Here is a 16,067-nt window from a genome sequence, read left to right on the forward strand (position 1 = left end):
CACGTAAAATATCCTATTAGTAAAAAGTTTGAATATTTTGATTAAGTAAGCAAAGAAGCTGGTTTTGGTTGCAGGAAGAAAAATATAATGGGTGTACCACAATACATTGAGAATACAATTGAGTATACAATCAGAAACCAAGATTTCAGCCATATTAAATACTTTTGTCTTAATTCAGCTATTCCTTTCTACCACAAAGTTTTTGCATAAAATCTACCGGAGTGTATGTGAAATATCTACATCTTCACTAGGATCAAAATAACAGCATGGTACACTTTTTAAATCTAAAATTATATGCTAGAGAAATTTACAGGCTTCTGATAATCTTATCCTAACATCAAAGTTACAATTTCTTCTTGAGAAATCTTATATACAGGCTAAGAACAAACAACAACTTACAACTGCCAATTGCACGCCCAAGGTGGGGGCACCGGATAAAATGGGTATAAGGGACATGTGGCACAAAATAATGATTTCTAAACATACGATATGAGGAAAAAAGAATCCAGGAAAAAATGCACCGATTTAAGATCTTTCTTGTCATTTTGTGACACTGCTTTGTCAAGTGTGTACGATCTACATATATCATAGGAACTTTGAGAAGGATCAGCGTAACAAAGTGCAGGAAATTTTGAGCGAACCTAAACTGTGACAAGTCTCAGATTAAAAAAACATTTAAATGCCTGCATTATGGCAGCCTGTGGAATTAAAACTGGCCTTGGTAAAAATGTCTCAATTCTTATTTCCCTGGTAAAAATATCCTTTCCACTAAGTAAATACAAAAAAATATAAAAGCAAAAATGAGTTGAATTTCATTACTATATATGAAAATCATTTTTGGACTTTTAAGATAAAATCTAATAAGCCTTGGAAGAATACATGTAAATCCTTCAACTTTACTAAAAATTGTGTTTATGATTGGCTTTCGTCAGTTTTACATAACTACTTCTTCTAAATTATAATGGAGTTGGTCTTGTCTTCCTGAATTCATAAAAATAGGGATCATCGCAGGGTGGGCTGATGCATTGCAAATGGTTGATTGCAAAAGTATCTGCAGCTGAAGCTAGAGGCAACTACTTTGATACGATTTTATGCATACGTACATCTGCTTTTAGAAAAAAATACTTAATAACTGATTTATCTCTACATCTGCTTGTTCCAACCCCTGCACGCCAATCATAATAAAGGTCAAGTTAAACGAGTGGTGAAATTTTCCAGATAGGGCAATTGTGGACATTCCCCTCCACTCAATCAGGCACTTAATGGTGTTATATAAAGAGCTCTATGCGTTCATTGGTCAACGCCTATAGAATATTCGAAAAGGAGTTGGTATCACCTGAATTGGAGTGCCACTTCACCTTACAAATAATTTCACCTGAGATTAAGCCCCTTCCTGTATACTTTTTTACAACCCAACTTTTATAAAGTTTTCTTCCATATTTAAAAAGAAGCAGCAAGATGGTTAGTTTTCGTTCTTAGTCCTTTAACCGGGCTTGGCTTTGACTGCATGAAGCTTTCGATCTTCCCGTGGAACTCTTTGGGATCTTTTTCAGTAAGAAGTTTGGCGAAAGTGCAGGGCTCTACAGATTTTGGCAAAAAATCTGCATGGTAACTGGTTTCACCATGGAACTGGTCTCCCTGGGCATGACGCTTGTTCTCAGGTAAAATGGGAGATCGTCTTTTCACCGGTCCATGGTCTTTAAAGTCACGTCGCATGACAGAAGGCTCTTCAAGAAACCTACTAAGTGGCTTCACATAATATGGTTGCTCATACGGATCCCCGTAACGCTGCACTTCAACGTCGCCATAATTTGGAAATTGTGCCTTGTACGAGGTGTCGCTGAAAAACTTAGCCGTTGTTGCCCTTGTTTGATCTGGTGGCTTTAAAGCAACTGGACGTACATCGTTGTGCTTCTTAAAATCGGCGCGCATCACCGACTGAGACTCTAGCTTCTCTTTTGGTGGACTGTACCTTTCTTCAACTTTTGTTAGCGGTGGCCTATGCAACTTGTTTTTGTCCCATGTTATTTTATGGTCCGTGTATTTGGTGGTTTCAAAATACTGTTTGTCATCGATCTTCAAATCGATTGTTTCCGGTGGGGGTGTGATCGCCTTTCTTGGGCGAGGCATTTTGTTTCCAAAGCCTTTAAAATCATCTTGTGCCTGAGTCTTGCAATCAAATTTCGGTCGCGGTTTCCACTCTGTGACTACTTTGAATGGTTGTTCCTTGACAAAGCCTTGGTGCGTTTTGAAAGCATCACTGTTGGTAGTCACCATCTCATGCTCTCCCTCCATGCCGATTTTAACTGTACTCTCTTTTGGAGCAAGAAGCTCTGGCTTCTCTGCAAACTCACCAGAATGAACTGCATTTTTAAAAGATATCTTTTCAACTGGGTTACCACGTTCCGGATAAAGTATAGAATAAGTGAAACTCGGAAGTTCTTGAAATGCTTTTAGTCTTGGCTGTCCTCTTCCCTCAAACGTGTCCTTGTACATTGTGCGTGCATCAAACTTAATATCTGACTGCGCTTTCTGTGTTGCTGGGCGCTCGATCTTTACAGGAGCTGGTCGATGACCAGGGAAGTCAACTTTGTACACTGAATCGCCCTGAAACAGCCCGGTCAAGGTTTCGTATTCTTCTTGAAGCTAAATCAAAAGAAGAAATGATTTGACATTAGACTTATACTAAACTAGAAATAGCTCTTGCTAGTACTGCCCGCAAACAGTTAGTTCCTTGATAATGATTGTTTTGAAAATGTAGGTCAGGATATTCGAAGAGGACACCATCTTGGGTTTTCACAATTCTATAAAAACAGCTGCTCTAGTTGATGCTAAACTATTCTTTTTATCAAGAATTTTTGGTGTTCAGTTTGCCTTTGATTTAAGTCCAACGCCCTTTTGAAAATCATGAAGTTTTTCGAGGGTTTGACATTTATTTTTCGATAATCACGACAATCATAACTTTTGCTCGTACGGTCTCGAGTTTTTGGGAGAAAAGTGTGGCATTCGACTGGTTTTGATTCCCAAAACTTCGAATCAAAACTTCCATCCATTGCGGAGAACAGAGCTGTGATGCAGCACCGTTTTCGTGCCAACAATCATAACTTTTGCTCGTACGGTCTCGAGTTTTTGGGAGAAAAGTGTGGCATTCGACTGGTTTTGATTCCCAAAACTTCGAATCAAAACTTCCATCCATTGCGGAGAACAGAGCTGTGATGCAGCACCGTTTTCGTGCCAAAAAACCGAAGGCCTTTAACAGAGTCTTGGCAGAGCAACGCTCCGAAGATAATTCCCTTCCGCACAAAGAGGTGGCGGTTAACGACCTCCTCGACAAAGCCGATTGATTGACAATGAAATTGATTGACAGTTGTCATGGCAGCAGAAAAGTGACAAAATCTGCTGAAAAAGTGCTGACAACATGAACTGAAGCTTCCATATGCTACTTATACGCGGGGCAGACTATAAGCCCTTCACTCGCGCGCTATCGCGCGCGAGTTGCGGGCAATAAATCATCTGCTAGCCGTGAATAGACGAAACACGTCCGTATTCAGCAGAGATTGTAACGACACACAGGACGGAGACCTGATATATTTCTTTTATAGATTTTGAAAATTTTTGTTTTAAAAAGCAGCATGTAGTGCCTGATGACAGTTTTGAGTATCAAGACAGAGGTTTAGACAGCAAGATGTACTGAAAACTGTTTTTATACTTTTAGTTACTGGAAAATGTCAAATAGGAATGAGATTCTCTCTTACTGTCGATCTTTCTACTGAAAGATGGCTGGTTGACTAAATTATATCAGAGAGAAAGTTGGATTGAGGTCCTTGTTTAGGACCAATTTCACAGCATATGTATGGCCATACTTAAATACTAAGTGGCACAAACGGCACCTACAATCATTTTCATCAAAGCATAGCTATTTTGGGTTCGTTATAACAATTTGATTTAGGAAATAGTGCTGCAGGTACTGCGGAGAAAGGGGGTTTTGGGGGGTAGGACTTTAGCCTGCCTGTGCTGTCCCAAAGATCCAAAGAAACTGCTTTTCGAAGAGTTGGGTCCAACCACTCTGTGATAGTATTGGATTTTTTGTATTTTATGTTTATTCATTTAGTGGCATACAATTAATGAAACACCCATTTAAGCCTGCTGTTGTGATATGGGGCATTCTTCTTGAAATCCAACAACTCTACTCTTGTCTTCATAAAGTGTCTTATATTAAAAAGTCAAATATTGGGTCAAATTTGGTTTGAGAGCAAGAACATCACAATTTCCTATCAAAGAACTCCATTTAGGTCAGCGTCGTAGATAGAAAATTCAAAGAAGGGGCAAGAAAACTTCTCAAAAAAGGCATTTTTAAGTACCATACATTTTTAAAAGAGATTGCAAAGAAATCTGATTCAGAACATTGAAAGAAGTTAGAATCTTTCCTCTCAAAATTTAATAATAAGATAAAAAATTGACAACCATGTTATATTTCCAACAAGATCAGAAGTTTTCTGACAAAATAGCACTTTAGCTATAAAGGGGGTCTCACCCCTCTGACCCCCTCTATCTATGCCACTGATTTAGGTAATGCAACCACAATGTCTCATGGCAAAAATGTTTATTTTTAAAGAAGATTTTAGTTGTTCTGTTGGTGTTTGTAAGAACGAGTAAGAAAGAGACAAATAAAAATAGATAGGAAGTTGAAATACCAATGGAGAAAATAAACTGAAACTACCTTGCATGGTTTTGTTCTTCCAGCATTCTTATATTTCTTAAAGTCCAAACGATTTGTTGTTCTGAAATCCATAACTGGAGGATTTGGGTTTAACGTTGCAGGCAAAGGTCTCATTATTTTTGCTGGGGACTTCAAAGGTGCCAACCCAAATGATTTTTGGTAATCAGTCTTCTGCCCCATTGATGGTTTAAGTTCCATGGTTGATTTCATGCTGGGAAAGTTTTTTGTGCATCCTGGGTGTTTGTGGGGTCGCCTGTAGTATAGAAGATAAGCATGAAGAAAGACAAATTAACTAGCATCTTGTAATTAACGAAATGAAATAAAATCAATTCAACACAGATAAAATATTATGAAGGTTAAAAATTTCCCAGCAGGTCATTACAGCTTTACACTTTGATAGCACTGCTGTTAAAAGTAACACACCCCCATTAAACTAGTAAAGGACAGGGAAGGGACATATCTTCTTGACGCAAGCATTAACTAAAATCATGTGCTTTTAGAATGATGAGGAAAACTAAGGTGCCACTCAATCAGAATGGGTCATAACTTTCACAAAACCCACTCTAAGTTTCTGAATAGAAACAAGTAACAAGAAAAAGAATCAATCATTTTGGCTCTCAGGAGCCTTATGGTCAACTGCCTTGTCAGCTCAGAAAAGGTAGAGATGTGGTGGAAAATAGGAGGGATGCCAGAACAACCAAGGGGCAAGAGGGGAGGCTTCAGTAACAGAGCATTTGAAGAATAATTCCCAGCTTCTGTTAATTTTTTTGTAATGGTAATTTTTTTTAGATTTTCTGTAGGCATATTGAAAATTGGAATGTCATAACTGCTGCCCTAAGAAATTTTTAGAAGTTTTGTCAAGAATAAGGCACTACCGGGATTTCCTATGAATCTCTTTGATAATTACAAAAGGCAAATGTCAAGGGCACTTTTATAGAGAGGACACTTTGGCCCCCTGGCCCCTCCTATCAAAAGGCAAGAGGGGCAGTTGCCCCCCCCCCCTCATCCCACTGTCCAGCATCCCTGGTGGAAAGTCAAAATAGGAATTATCAGAAAGTCAGCATTCCTGAAAGTACATACATATAATTTAAAAGCATTACACACAAGAGTAGAGACACTTTAAAAAGCATTGTCACAAGCAGCCAATTTAGTGAATAAAACAGAATCATTCTTGAGCATTTTTAATCTGCTTTGAATAAACTTCAGAAGCTAAAAAAGTTTGGTTTTAAACTATGGACAGTTCCAAACACCAAACATTGTTTTAACAAAACCAGTTGCACTTAAGAATAAAGATAATGGCTAAAGCTTGACTCACCCACAGTCACAGAGCTGACAGATGCAGCGGATTCCTTTGGACCTAAGAAGTCTTGTTGTTTGTTCGTCTAGCTGCATGATGCTATCAAAATGATTTCATCTTATTAATTTGGTCATTTCATTTTGGCTCATTATCGTCCAATGTCATAAGGTCTGACTGATTTCAACACAACAAACAGCGTTATAAAGTCAAAACACATATTAAGAAGGGAAGTTGGACAAACTGCCACTCCCGCTCTCTCTGTCCAAATGGGATCCTTCAATTTCCCTCGATCAGCACAGCTAAAAGTTCCCCTAAGAATTTTCTTTCGTAAAAAATTCTTATGCTGTAACTCTCTTTATGTATGCTCTTTTACCAAGCACTGTTGCAATATACTACTTGTTTGAGTTTTGTCTATGTAGAATAGTGTTATAAAGAAATAAAACAGAAACAAAACAGAAAAATCGCATCTAACCTAAAAACTTCGGTTTTCCGTGCGTGAAATATTACTATGAAATCATAGAGCAGCAACCAATAGATATGTCATACTACCTTGTGATATGTTGCTAAGAATTCCCTTATGTTGTTAATCATTCATGGATAAGCATCGTGTTGATCGCATAAAACGAATAGGTATGTTCATTTAATATGCGGTCTGATCAAGGACCATGTTTATGTCGTGTTACCATGAACACGACAAAATAGGCCTTCGACCAAAGAGAGGCCGAGTGCAAAGGACATAGGGCCAGTCACTGATCAGTGGGGGCCAGTGGTGTACCTAGCCCCTTTGGCGAAAGGTAAAGTTTTGTTTCAGAAAGTGTTTCGTAACCTACAGGAGTGTAAAATTGCTAGTCCTATAGAAACATAAAAAAACCTTTTTACCCAGGGACGTAAACAAGTCACTAATTTTGGGGGGTCGTGGAAGGATAAAAATTCCAGCTTTACTTGAGGATTTTTTCCTCAAGAATTGACTTTTGGAAATATCCCTAATTCAAGATTTCTAGTGTCTTTATTATAACCAATATTTAACTCATATTAGTTAGCCTGAAGTATAAAAACACTAAAGACGAAAACTGAAATCTCCAAATTTGGATTAATGTAACACGAACATTTCAACTTTTCGTAAGAATTAAAGCAACATCAAAGTATAGCCAGTATTATATATATTCAATGATAAAAATAAGATTCTTTTTAAAGCTAATTTGTAGCCTGTGTGAAACTCAACTTTCCGTTGTGAAGGAGAGCCAGGACGGAACTAAGTAAAGTCTGCACGCAGGCTAGCTAATTTGGTACAGATCAATCTTATCTAAAATATCTCTTTACGGTATAGAAGCCTCAAGGAATGAGTCCTTCATCATTGTTTTTGATCAAAGGAAATTTTTAACAATTTTCAGCGGGCCAAATGTCTTTTAGTTATTCGTTATTTCGTTATTCGAAACACTCTTCTTTGATCAAATTCTGCTGCAGCTTCTACAATGTCTTCTGCCTTCATAGCAGCTTGATCAGCGGTGCCAAACACTGGAATGAATTGCCTGATAATATTAGAACGGCTAACTCTAGACTTACTTTTAAATCAAAACTGGAGACGCATTTTCCAGAAAATTTATTACACTGGTCATCAATTAATCTCTTTTTGTTCACAAAATTTCTAATCATTGTGTATTCGATTTGAGCCAGTATTAACTTTGAATGAGCTCCATATTTTAGAACTATAGATCCGTTAGGGGGGCTCTCTTCTCGTTAGTCTACCTACTTAGAGAGTTCCTCCTTAAGAAATTTCACACTTACAATTCAATATGTTTAATCTATTTTCTATCTAATTGCTCTCTTTTTTTATTCTTTAATTATATTAATTGTATTGTAATTTATTGCATTGTATTGTATGTGTGGAATTTTGAATAATGAAACTGAACTGAACTGAACATAGCAATTTATGATGAGGAGTTCAAAACGCTTACAAACAGCAGGGGCAGCGTAGCATACAATTAAAATTTTTTCCTTACTCTTGTTTCCCTGATTGATACTTTTCTTAACCATTGGAACATCTAACACTAAAGTTTTTTCCAATAAGGGAATCTGGAGGGGGGGGGGGAGTTAGCTTCAAATTCACTTGACTTAAAAAATTAACCAAAAATTCATTAGTTGTTTACATCTAGCTCCACAATACATTTGTCCAACCAAATTTACGAGATGTAATTCGCTAGATCTATTTACATGATAATTACAGACTTTATAGAATAGATTCGTTTGTCGGGACCAAAAAGAGGGCAAAGTTGTTTTCAGATTCAGGAAAACATCGCGGTCTCACGGTCACTGACCGGAGGAAGGTTGTAGAAACAAAAATAAATTGAGGAAGATGACCGAAAATTTGGAATCTGAAGGAAGTTGAAGAAATCGTATTACTCTCTTGGTTTTCAAAATACAGTCAGACAAGATGATAAAAAAATCAAATAATCTTTACAAAACTTCTGTTAATATGAATATGTTCGAAGAACTGCGTTGCACTTTAAAATCAAGGTATATTTATATTATAACACACTTTTGTTATTAATTGATAAAAGCATGTAACATTACATCTGTCTCAAGAGTTATATATGATTGAAACAAGCTACAATATTTGAAAAGTGTTTTAGAGCAACATAATTGCAAGGAGAGGGGATCAAGACTAGTTTTGTACCCAACCCCCTCTCTCCTAAAGTTTCTGATCACGCCTATTTTAAACTCATTAACATTGAGGAGGGCTTTTTAATAATTCTTTCTTGGCCGGGGGAAAGATCTAGACTCTGGGTATTTTTGTTGGAGGCACCATGGTTGCCACGAAAGAAAGAAAAATTTTCGAATTTTGATTCTTTGAACTCGCTGGAAAATGCCATCTCTGGAGCAATATTTACAAACGAATGTCCACTGGATGAAAGCTATTTGATGGTTTTAATTGATTTCCTACTTATGGAACAAGAACAAGATAGGGCAGAAATTTCTTCTGATTGGCACAAAATCTTTCTGTTCGTGTTGGTGAGAAAAATTCTTGATACCGGGACTATCTGGATAAAATCGAGAAGATTGGAAGCTATTAATCATGATGTCTTGTGAAAAATTATCAGATTTTTTCAAAATTTCTTTCAAAAGCAACCACTTGCTTTTGCCTTGGAAAGATCAGCGCTATCAAACGAGAGACTTTTCATTGACCAATAAATTGAAGTGCAAAGGAAGTGCTTCCTTCTCCTAACCTTACTGAAAATTTCTTGTGCAGACCAAATCAACTTGCAATGGTCTTAAATATATAAGTTGTCGCGCTTTATCTTAAGTCAAGCTGCATCTTAAGTCAACCACCAGCACTAGTTGTCAATTGACCCCTCCTTCCATCTTGCAATTGACCCCTTCTTCCTTTCTAGCATGAAAAAGTCAAGTGCAGTCGATGCTTCACTTCTTCCGGAAAACAGGGAAATTGGACACAAGGCACACTTTTACCAAAAAGGGCCTATTCGCTTGGATTTAATGCCAAAAAGAAATCTTGAAATTATCAACGTTTAGTTTTCTTGGGGACTGTCATATGTAACCAAAAGAGCTACTACTGCTGCATGATTCCTTATTGATTTTAAGTTGTGAAGGTCTACAAATTACCAAAAACATCTTCCGCAGAACATATTTTACCTGAAATTTAGTATAGAGCTACTATTTGGAGGGGGTTTGACGCCCCCCCCCTCACCCCTCGGTCACAACGGTCTTTAAAGGAATGTCTGTCCACGGGTGCCTAGACTGTTAAGACATGGCATATATTGAACGTGATAGAATATGGTAAGGACAAAGCTCCAAAATTTTGAATTTAAATAAATAAATATCAGCTGATAAGCCATCACAACATAAACACGTACATTGTGTATATATATTAATTCGATATATAGATACTTAGTTATTCGAAATATTCAGTACCCAAGCAATCTATATTCATTCACAACAATATAAAGATAGGCGTCGCATAATATTAACTCACCAGCAGAGGTTACAGAGCCACGCAGTCCACTCTTGTGTAGCATCACCCAGCCTGATCACCTTGGTTTGGTATTACACCATAAAGAAAGAAACTGTTGTTTATTATGTTCCTTTTCACAAAATTCTTAGTAAAATAAACGCTAACAATTGCCGACCGAATGTAACTTTGACTTGATTTGCCAACGGAGATTTGGCTAAGGGGGTGCTGCATCCCCTGCACCCCTGCACCCCCTGCACCCCCTGCACCCCCTGCACCCCCAACGTAGCTACGGCCCTGCATGCTTATTATCAAATCACCGTTTCAATTGTTTCTCCAAAGAGCTAGTACAAGACCCGTGCCACTGGTCCTAAACTGGAGGGGCTACCATTGTAAAGAGAGTTTCTTTTTATCCCCTCTAGCCCCAATTGTGACAAACATTATGCTGTGGCGCGGGTCCTGTAGTAAACTGCTTTTTTCTAGGAATTTCAGCTTATTTAAGGAATATGGATGCTAGCCCATTAATCCTATCGATAATCATGATGCTGCTGTAAATTCAGCTGGCTAAAAAGAAAAGAAGAGAAGAAACTGGATTGCTTTCCCACAGGATTATTTTGCTAAAAACAATGGGACTAGTCGTAGTAAAGGGTGATAGGTAAAGGGGGTAGGTAAAGGGTGAAGAAGGGCCTGGCCCCCCAATATTCTAGAGTAGCCCCAAGCGTTTGTTTATGGAGGATTAGATAGATATTCGTAATGCACTGAGTTCAAACAAGAGCACGTGTTACCACTTGTCCCTCTCACCCAAGACTGTGTTGGTTTGTACATGTTTGTTCATTACCTCTGTACGTTGTTTTTGATATAGTCAGTTCTATAAGCAATTCGGTAAACATGCATCGTGCATTGTTGAGACTTTATTGGAAGAGCTTTATACGAGCTAAAGATTTAGCAGAACAAAAATGCCATACCAAAGGACAGTAATTAAAATTTGAATACACAAAACTCTGAGCGAGAACTTTTCTCTCGTCAAAGCCAATAGCGGGAAATGCGCAGTTTTCCTATATTTTATTATTAAATATGAATTCATCGGTATAAATTTCAATTAAGGTTGAAGTAACCATTCCTGTTCATCAAATTCCTTATTCATATTGATATTGATATACACAGGATATTGATATCACATGAAACCCCTAAATTTATTATCCTAATCCTTCACGCTATTGCATTTCCTTACAATTTACAAGAAACCCTATCAATTTCAGTTGAGTAGAAAACTTCTCAAATTATTGCTGATATCTGGAGCCTAGAGTCATCCCTTCAGCATGCCCCTATTCGAATCAGGAGTGTATTGATGCTTCAAGTACTGACGGGGGCAGTGGCGAAGCCACGGGGGGACTATTTCCCCCCCCCCTACTTTATCAGAAAGTCGGTCCTTTAGATTCTTGCAAATCTGATTAAAAAACTTCACGGGGGGATATGTACGTTATCTAGATTTTCATTTTTAAATGACATTTCTTGGGAGACAAGAGTTGGATCCTCCGTAAGAAAATGTTTCAATCAGGGAAAAAAGGGTGTGGTATAAAAGGGCGTTGTCTTTGACACACCTTTTATTCCCCCTATTTATCCCAGGCTGAAGCCGCCACTGGACGGGGGTTTGCTTGTGAATAAGGATTTCAATGTAAAACCTAAAATAGTTAATGTAATATATTTAATCTCACTTATTATATGTAATTAATATTATTATCTATATTTAACGCCCTACCTATTTAACGCGTTGACTAGTGGCCGGGGACTGGGAGTGATAACTGCGGGGCTGCAAAATATTCGTAGCCGAGGGCGAGGGCGCCTTTTGGTTTTAACTAGGTTTTTCACGCTGAAGCCGTGGCGCAATAGAAGAGACGTGCAAGTAGTGGAATAAGACGCCAAATGGACCTAAGTTCGCTCGAAATTTGAAACTGTATTTTTTACGGTCAAAGAATCGAGGTTGGCACTAAATTGTATTACTTTTGTGCTTTTGTCTGCATCTGTGACTACAAGCTACTGTGAAAGAACGCTTCTCTTCCATAAGCCTAACATGGTGAGGACAAGCACTGTTGAATAAGAACAGTTTGTATATGCCAAGAGATTCACGTACGAAAACTCGCTTTCACTTGAACTCTGTAAGCTTTCACAGAATGCTCAACGGCGATGTTGTTGACGATGACGCTATGAGCGCCGATAAAGCCGAAGAGTTGTTCAAAGCTAGACCTCAACCTTTCTACGGTGAATGTTCGCAGTCTGCCCAAGATGGTGTTTTTGAGGATCAAGAAATTGAGATGGAGGTACAGTTTCGAAGTGCTCACTCGATAGATTTCAAATTTTTCATATCGGAGCTTGCTTTGAAGTACAATAATAAAAGTATTGCGGACGCCTTCAATATTTCTGTAAAGCAGGTGAAAGAATGGCGGAGGCAAAATTTGCTCTTGAAGCAGGCGTATTATGAGAAAAATGTTGCTGCGAAAGTAACCAAAGACAAACCTGATTTGAGTTTCACTGACCAAAATATTTCTGCTTGCTCTACCTTGACCAGTTCTGTGTATTCTTCTTCTGTTACAGCTGTTCCACAACCAACCATGTCAGAAGCAATTAATTCAAATTCAACCCCAAAGCCCAGAAAGAAGTCATCTTATAGCTCTGAATACAAACTAAAAGCTGTTGCTTATGCCGAAGTTACAACAAACCGTGCTGCTGCTAGGGAATTCAATGTACACGAGAAAAGGATTAGGGAATGGAGGAAAAATAAGGAAGTACTGATGAATTCACCAAAAGATTGCAGAAGACTGAAAGGTGCAGGAAGAAAGCCCTTTGTGAACCAGCAGCTAGAAGAAAAATTGTATAATTGGTTGATTGTCACAGCAAAAGAGAGAACCTCAATCTCAAAGACTGATCTAAAGCAAAAGGCAATAGAAATTAATCTAACACAATCCCTTAATACAAAATTTACAGCAAATGATTCTTGGGTTGATGGCTTTTTGAGAAGACACAATTTGAACTTAAAAATGAATGAATGTTCATCCAGCAGCTCTGATAACAAAAGCTGTCAATCAAATATCTCAGAAACATATCCATTACCAACTATGATAAGAAATGAACAAGACCCATTCGATTCTGTGGAAACAAGATACAGCCTGGTCAGTTGCCCTGAAGCCCAGCAGGAAGAAAACACAAATGATGACTCCTCACGATCCATTCCATATTCAAAACTGCAGTAATTGAACAATTGAACAAAAGTGATGCAAATTGTATATGTCTTGAGGAAATGTGGCACATTTGAGAATAGAGACAAATGTTGAACAGCGACTTAAAATGGAACACTAATCAACCTACTTGGTAAAACTTTGGTGTAAACAAACATTTGACAAAGAACAGTAAAAAACAATCGTGGGAAGTATAGTGCAACTGGGATTTTTGCTTTGTACTTTTGAAGTAAAAGTTTTTGTTTTTAGAAAATAATTGTTAGCCCAAGCCATCTGCTGGTTTGGCAGCTTGCTTCTTTGTACATGGGTCTGAATTATCTACAAATGCCATTAAATTTATGTACAGTAGAGATCTGCAAATAAGAACCTGGTTTTTCATGAAATTAGGCAGAAATACAATTTTGGAGCCCTCTAAAATCAGCAAAAGGCTCAATCTGGAAAAGGCTCCTAGATAATGAAACATCTATACAGGCTGTCTGTTCATGAAGTACCAGCTGCAGTTGTTGAATAAGTAAAAGGTGTCTAAATTCTTTGAATCTTTCTAACTCCCCTTTGCCCATATTGCATATTATAGGTGATCCATAAACACTACATTGTGATTCAGTCAAAAATTAATAGATGATGTTATACTTGCCTGCCCATTTATAATTTTTGTTGTAATATCTGCTTTATGTTGATTTTATGGAAAAAAGTTCCTTTGTATATAAGAAGTTTTTTGAATTTCAAAAGACTCCCCCCCCCCAGTAAGTTCCCCTCGTACAGAAACCTTTGAGAACCCTTCAGAAATAAATTTATCATTGACATTTGCAAAATAAAAGCTTTTTAGGCTGCCTATGAAAAACTTAGGTTCTCTTATGCAGTGTCTAGTGTAAGTATATACGCTTTTGATAACCATGCATTGTAAATAATAAGATTTAAACTTTCTTAGCAAATCAGCGTGACCAACAGAAATTTTCAGACTTGTGTGAGAATTATGGTTTTTTTTCAGAATAAATCTCCATGTTGTAGACTTTTCTTTGCTTGTTTGATATCTCTCTACATACAACATGAAGGAGTCATGCTAGGGGTTTGTAAGGGTTTGCTTATGCCATTGTTTTACTAATTGCAGTTATCAACCAATTATGCTCTACTGCATTTTGCTAAATTTTGAATTGTAATTTATCAATCTGTCAGCTACATTGACAATATCATCAATTTTGTACTTGTGTCAGTTTTCTACATTTTAGCTTGTTCGTTATGCCAGATATTTCATTCATGTTTACTTCATCCAAATCCTTCAATGTAATAATTAGGAAAAAATTTGTATATTTGTATGTTCAGCAGCAATAGAAAGAAATGTGAAAACAATTTTAATGTTTTCCATTAATTTCCTTTTACTACTAACAATAGGTTTGGTTAATAGATTCTATGTTCTGCATGAAGGGTACCAGAGTGTTCCATATTCCCTGCATATCAAAATACAGGACAGGGCATAGAGCTTTTGATTGGTTTTTCTTCAAATAGGCTACATTTGTACAATTCTTTTGTCCAATAAGCTTTTAGTCGAGTGTCATGAATCATACTTCTTAAAGATTTTTCTGGACTTCTCCTCGAAAGCATTGTTAAGCAACATATTTTGTATAAACAGATTTCCTAACTTATTCATAAAAACAGAATAAATCGTCTTAAAAATTTTTACTCTCAAATTACAACACTTTGATAGAAAAGAGATAGACAACCATGTTATATTTCCGACAAAATCAGAAGTTTTCAAGACATATCATTAATACTTTGAAAGGGGGCTTTTCACCCCTCTGAGCCCCTTATGCATTGCATATGCAACAAGCAAATTAGGATAGCCATGGAGATTGTTCTAATGAAATCATTTTCGAAAAGGAACTTTTTGCCATACCAAGCTAAATGTGAGAGAATCATTTCTTGATTTGCACCTGCTGCCTTACTTAATCATTAATTCAGCATCTGCTTTGCAGTTGCTTGCAATTGTGTGAACACTGGAAACTCTGTACTGCTTCCAAGATGTTTGAAAAACGGGTCACATCAGTGCCGTCGGAACGAAATTCTCATTCAGTACACTGTTGTAAAGGAAACATACTACAGTTTGACAATTATTGGTGGGGCTCCAGCCCCCCCCCCCCCACCGGTTGCGACAGGCCTGCACATGATGGGAACAACAAAATTAAATTAAAGAAAGCTCAAATTATTACACCAACTACATTGGCATTATAGGAAATGTCTAAGAAATGTCAACCCTATTAGCTTGTTACTTTTCGTCATTCTCTACCATTTTGTACCTTCTTTCTGTACCATTAAAGTATACATTACCGTTACCCATAAGACGAAGAAGCATATACATTTATCACGTCCAGCGCGATTCATATCCCTGTGAGCCAGCCACGTAGCTGCAGGGGGCATGTGTGTGTGGGGGGGGGGCTGTGCCCCCCAAATGAAAATTTTGACAACAACTTGCCCCCTCAGGCTACACTTTTTCCAAAAGATATTTCGAAAAGCTGGCATAATTTCAATTCCGTGAGATTGATTTAGTCCAAATATATTTGTTTGTCATATATCTGCTCTCTTGTTTTAAAGCCTGCCCCACTCAAGTATGGTACTTGCTCGAGTTTGCCCATCCTAGCTGACATCCGCAGCTACGTGGTTGCTGTGAGCACACCCATCTGTTCTGCATCGGCCAATGCTTAAATGGAAAGTAGAGGGCTCCACAGGTACATCCCTCTCGAAAATAATGTTGCAGGCAGCGCCCTTCAAATTGCGGGAAACTGATACCACACCCAGTAACAAAGGCACCAGGGGTCCTTGGGGACTTTTTAGTTCGGGGCCTCCCAATATAAAGCATTT

The 16,067-nt window shown here is 37.7% G+C and overlaps 1 protein-coding gene across 2 annotated transcripts; it reads right to left on the reverse strand.

The window, feature by feature from the left end:
* Positions 1-100: 100 nt before the first annotated feature.
* Positions 101-6,725, reverse strand: LOC135682057 (uncharacterized). Of its 2 annotated transcripts, none has more exons than XM_065196772.2 (4): positions 6,567-6,725; positions 6,036-6,116; positions 4,721-4,973; positions 101-2,646 (listed from the first exon to the last, which is right to left on the reverse strand). In XM_065196772.2, exons 2-4 carry the CDS (start codon positions 6,110-6,112, stop codon positions 1,441-1,443), a joined length of 1,536 nt encoding a protein of 511 aa, XP_065052844.2. In that variant the 5' UTR covers positions 6,113-6,116; positions 6,567-6,725; the 3' UTR covers positions 101-1,440. The 2 variants fall into 2 exon arrangements, with proteins under 2 accessions (XP_065052844.2, XP_065052843.2); XM_065196771.2 differs by having other exon boundaries at positions 6,490-6,681.
* Between the last annotated feature and the right edge of the window lie 9,342 nt (positions 6,726-16,067).

Source organism: Rhopilema esculentum, chromosome 16, assembly GCF_057945365.1.
Source record: "Rhopilema esculentum isolate cy_ngs chromosome 16, ASM5794536v1, whole genome shotgun sequence".
NCBI classification, from domain to species: Eukaryota; Metazoa; Cnidaria; class Scyphozoa; order Rhizostomeae; family Rhizostomatidae; genus Rhopilema; species Rhopilema esculentum.

Bases quoted from the DNA above. Each gene is read 5' to 3' on its own strand.
- LOC135682057 (XM_065196772.2), bottom strand. From the start codon at position 6,112: ATGCAGCTAGACGAACAAACAACAAGACTTCTTAGGTCCAAAGGAATC. The intron at 4,974-6,035 runs GTGAGTCAAGCT...TCTATACTACAG, and splicing joins TGTCAGCTCTGTGACTGTGG to GCGACCCCACAAACACCCAG. The intron at 2,647-4,720 runs GTAGTTTCAGTT...CTTTTGATTTAG, and splicing joins GAAGAACAAAACCATGCAAG to CTTCAAGAAGAATACGAAAC.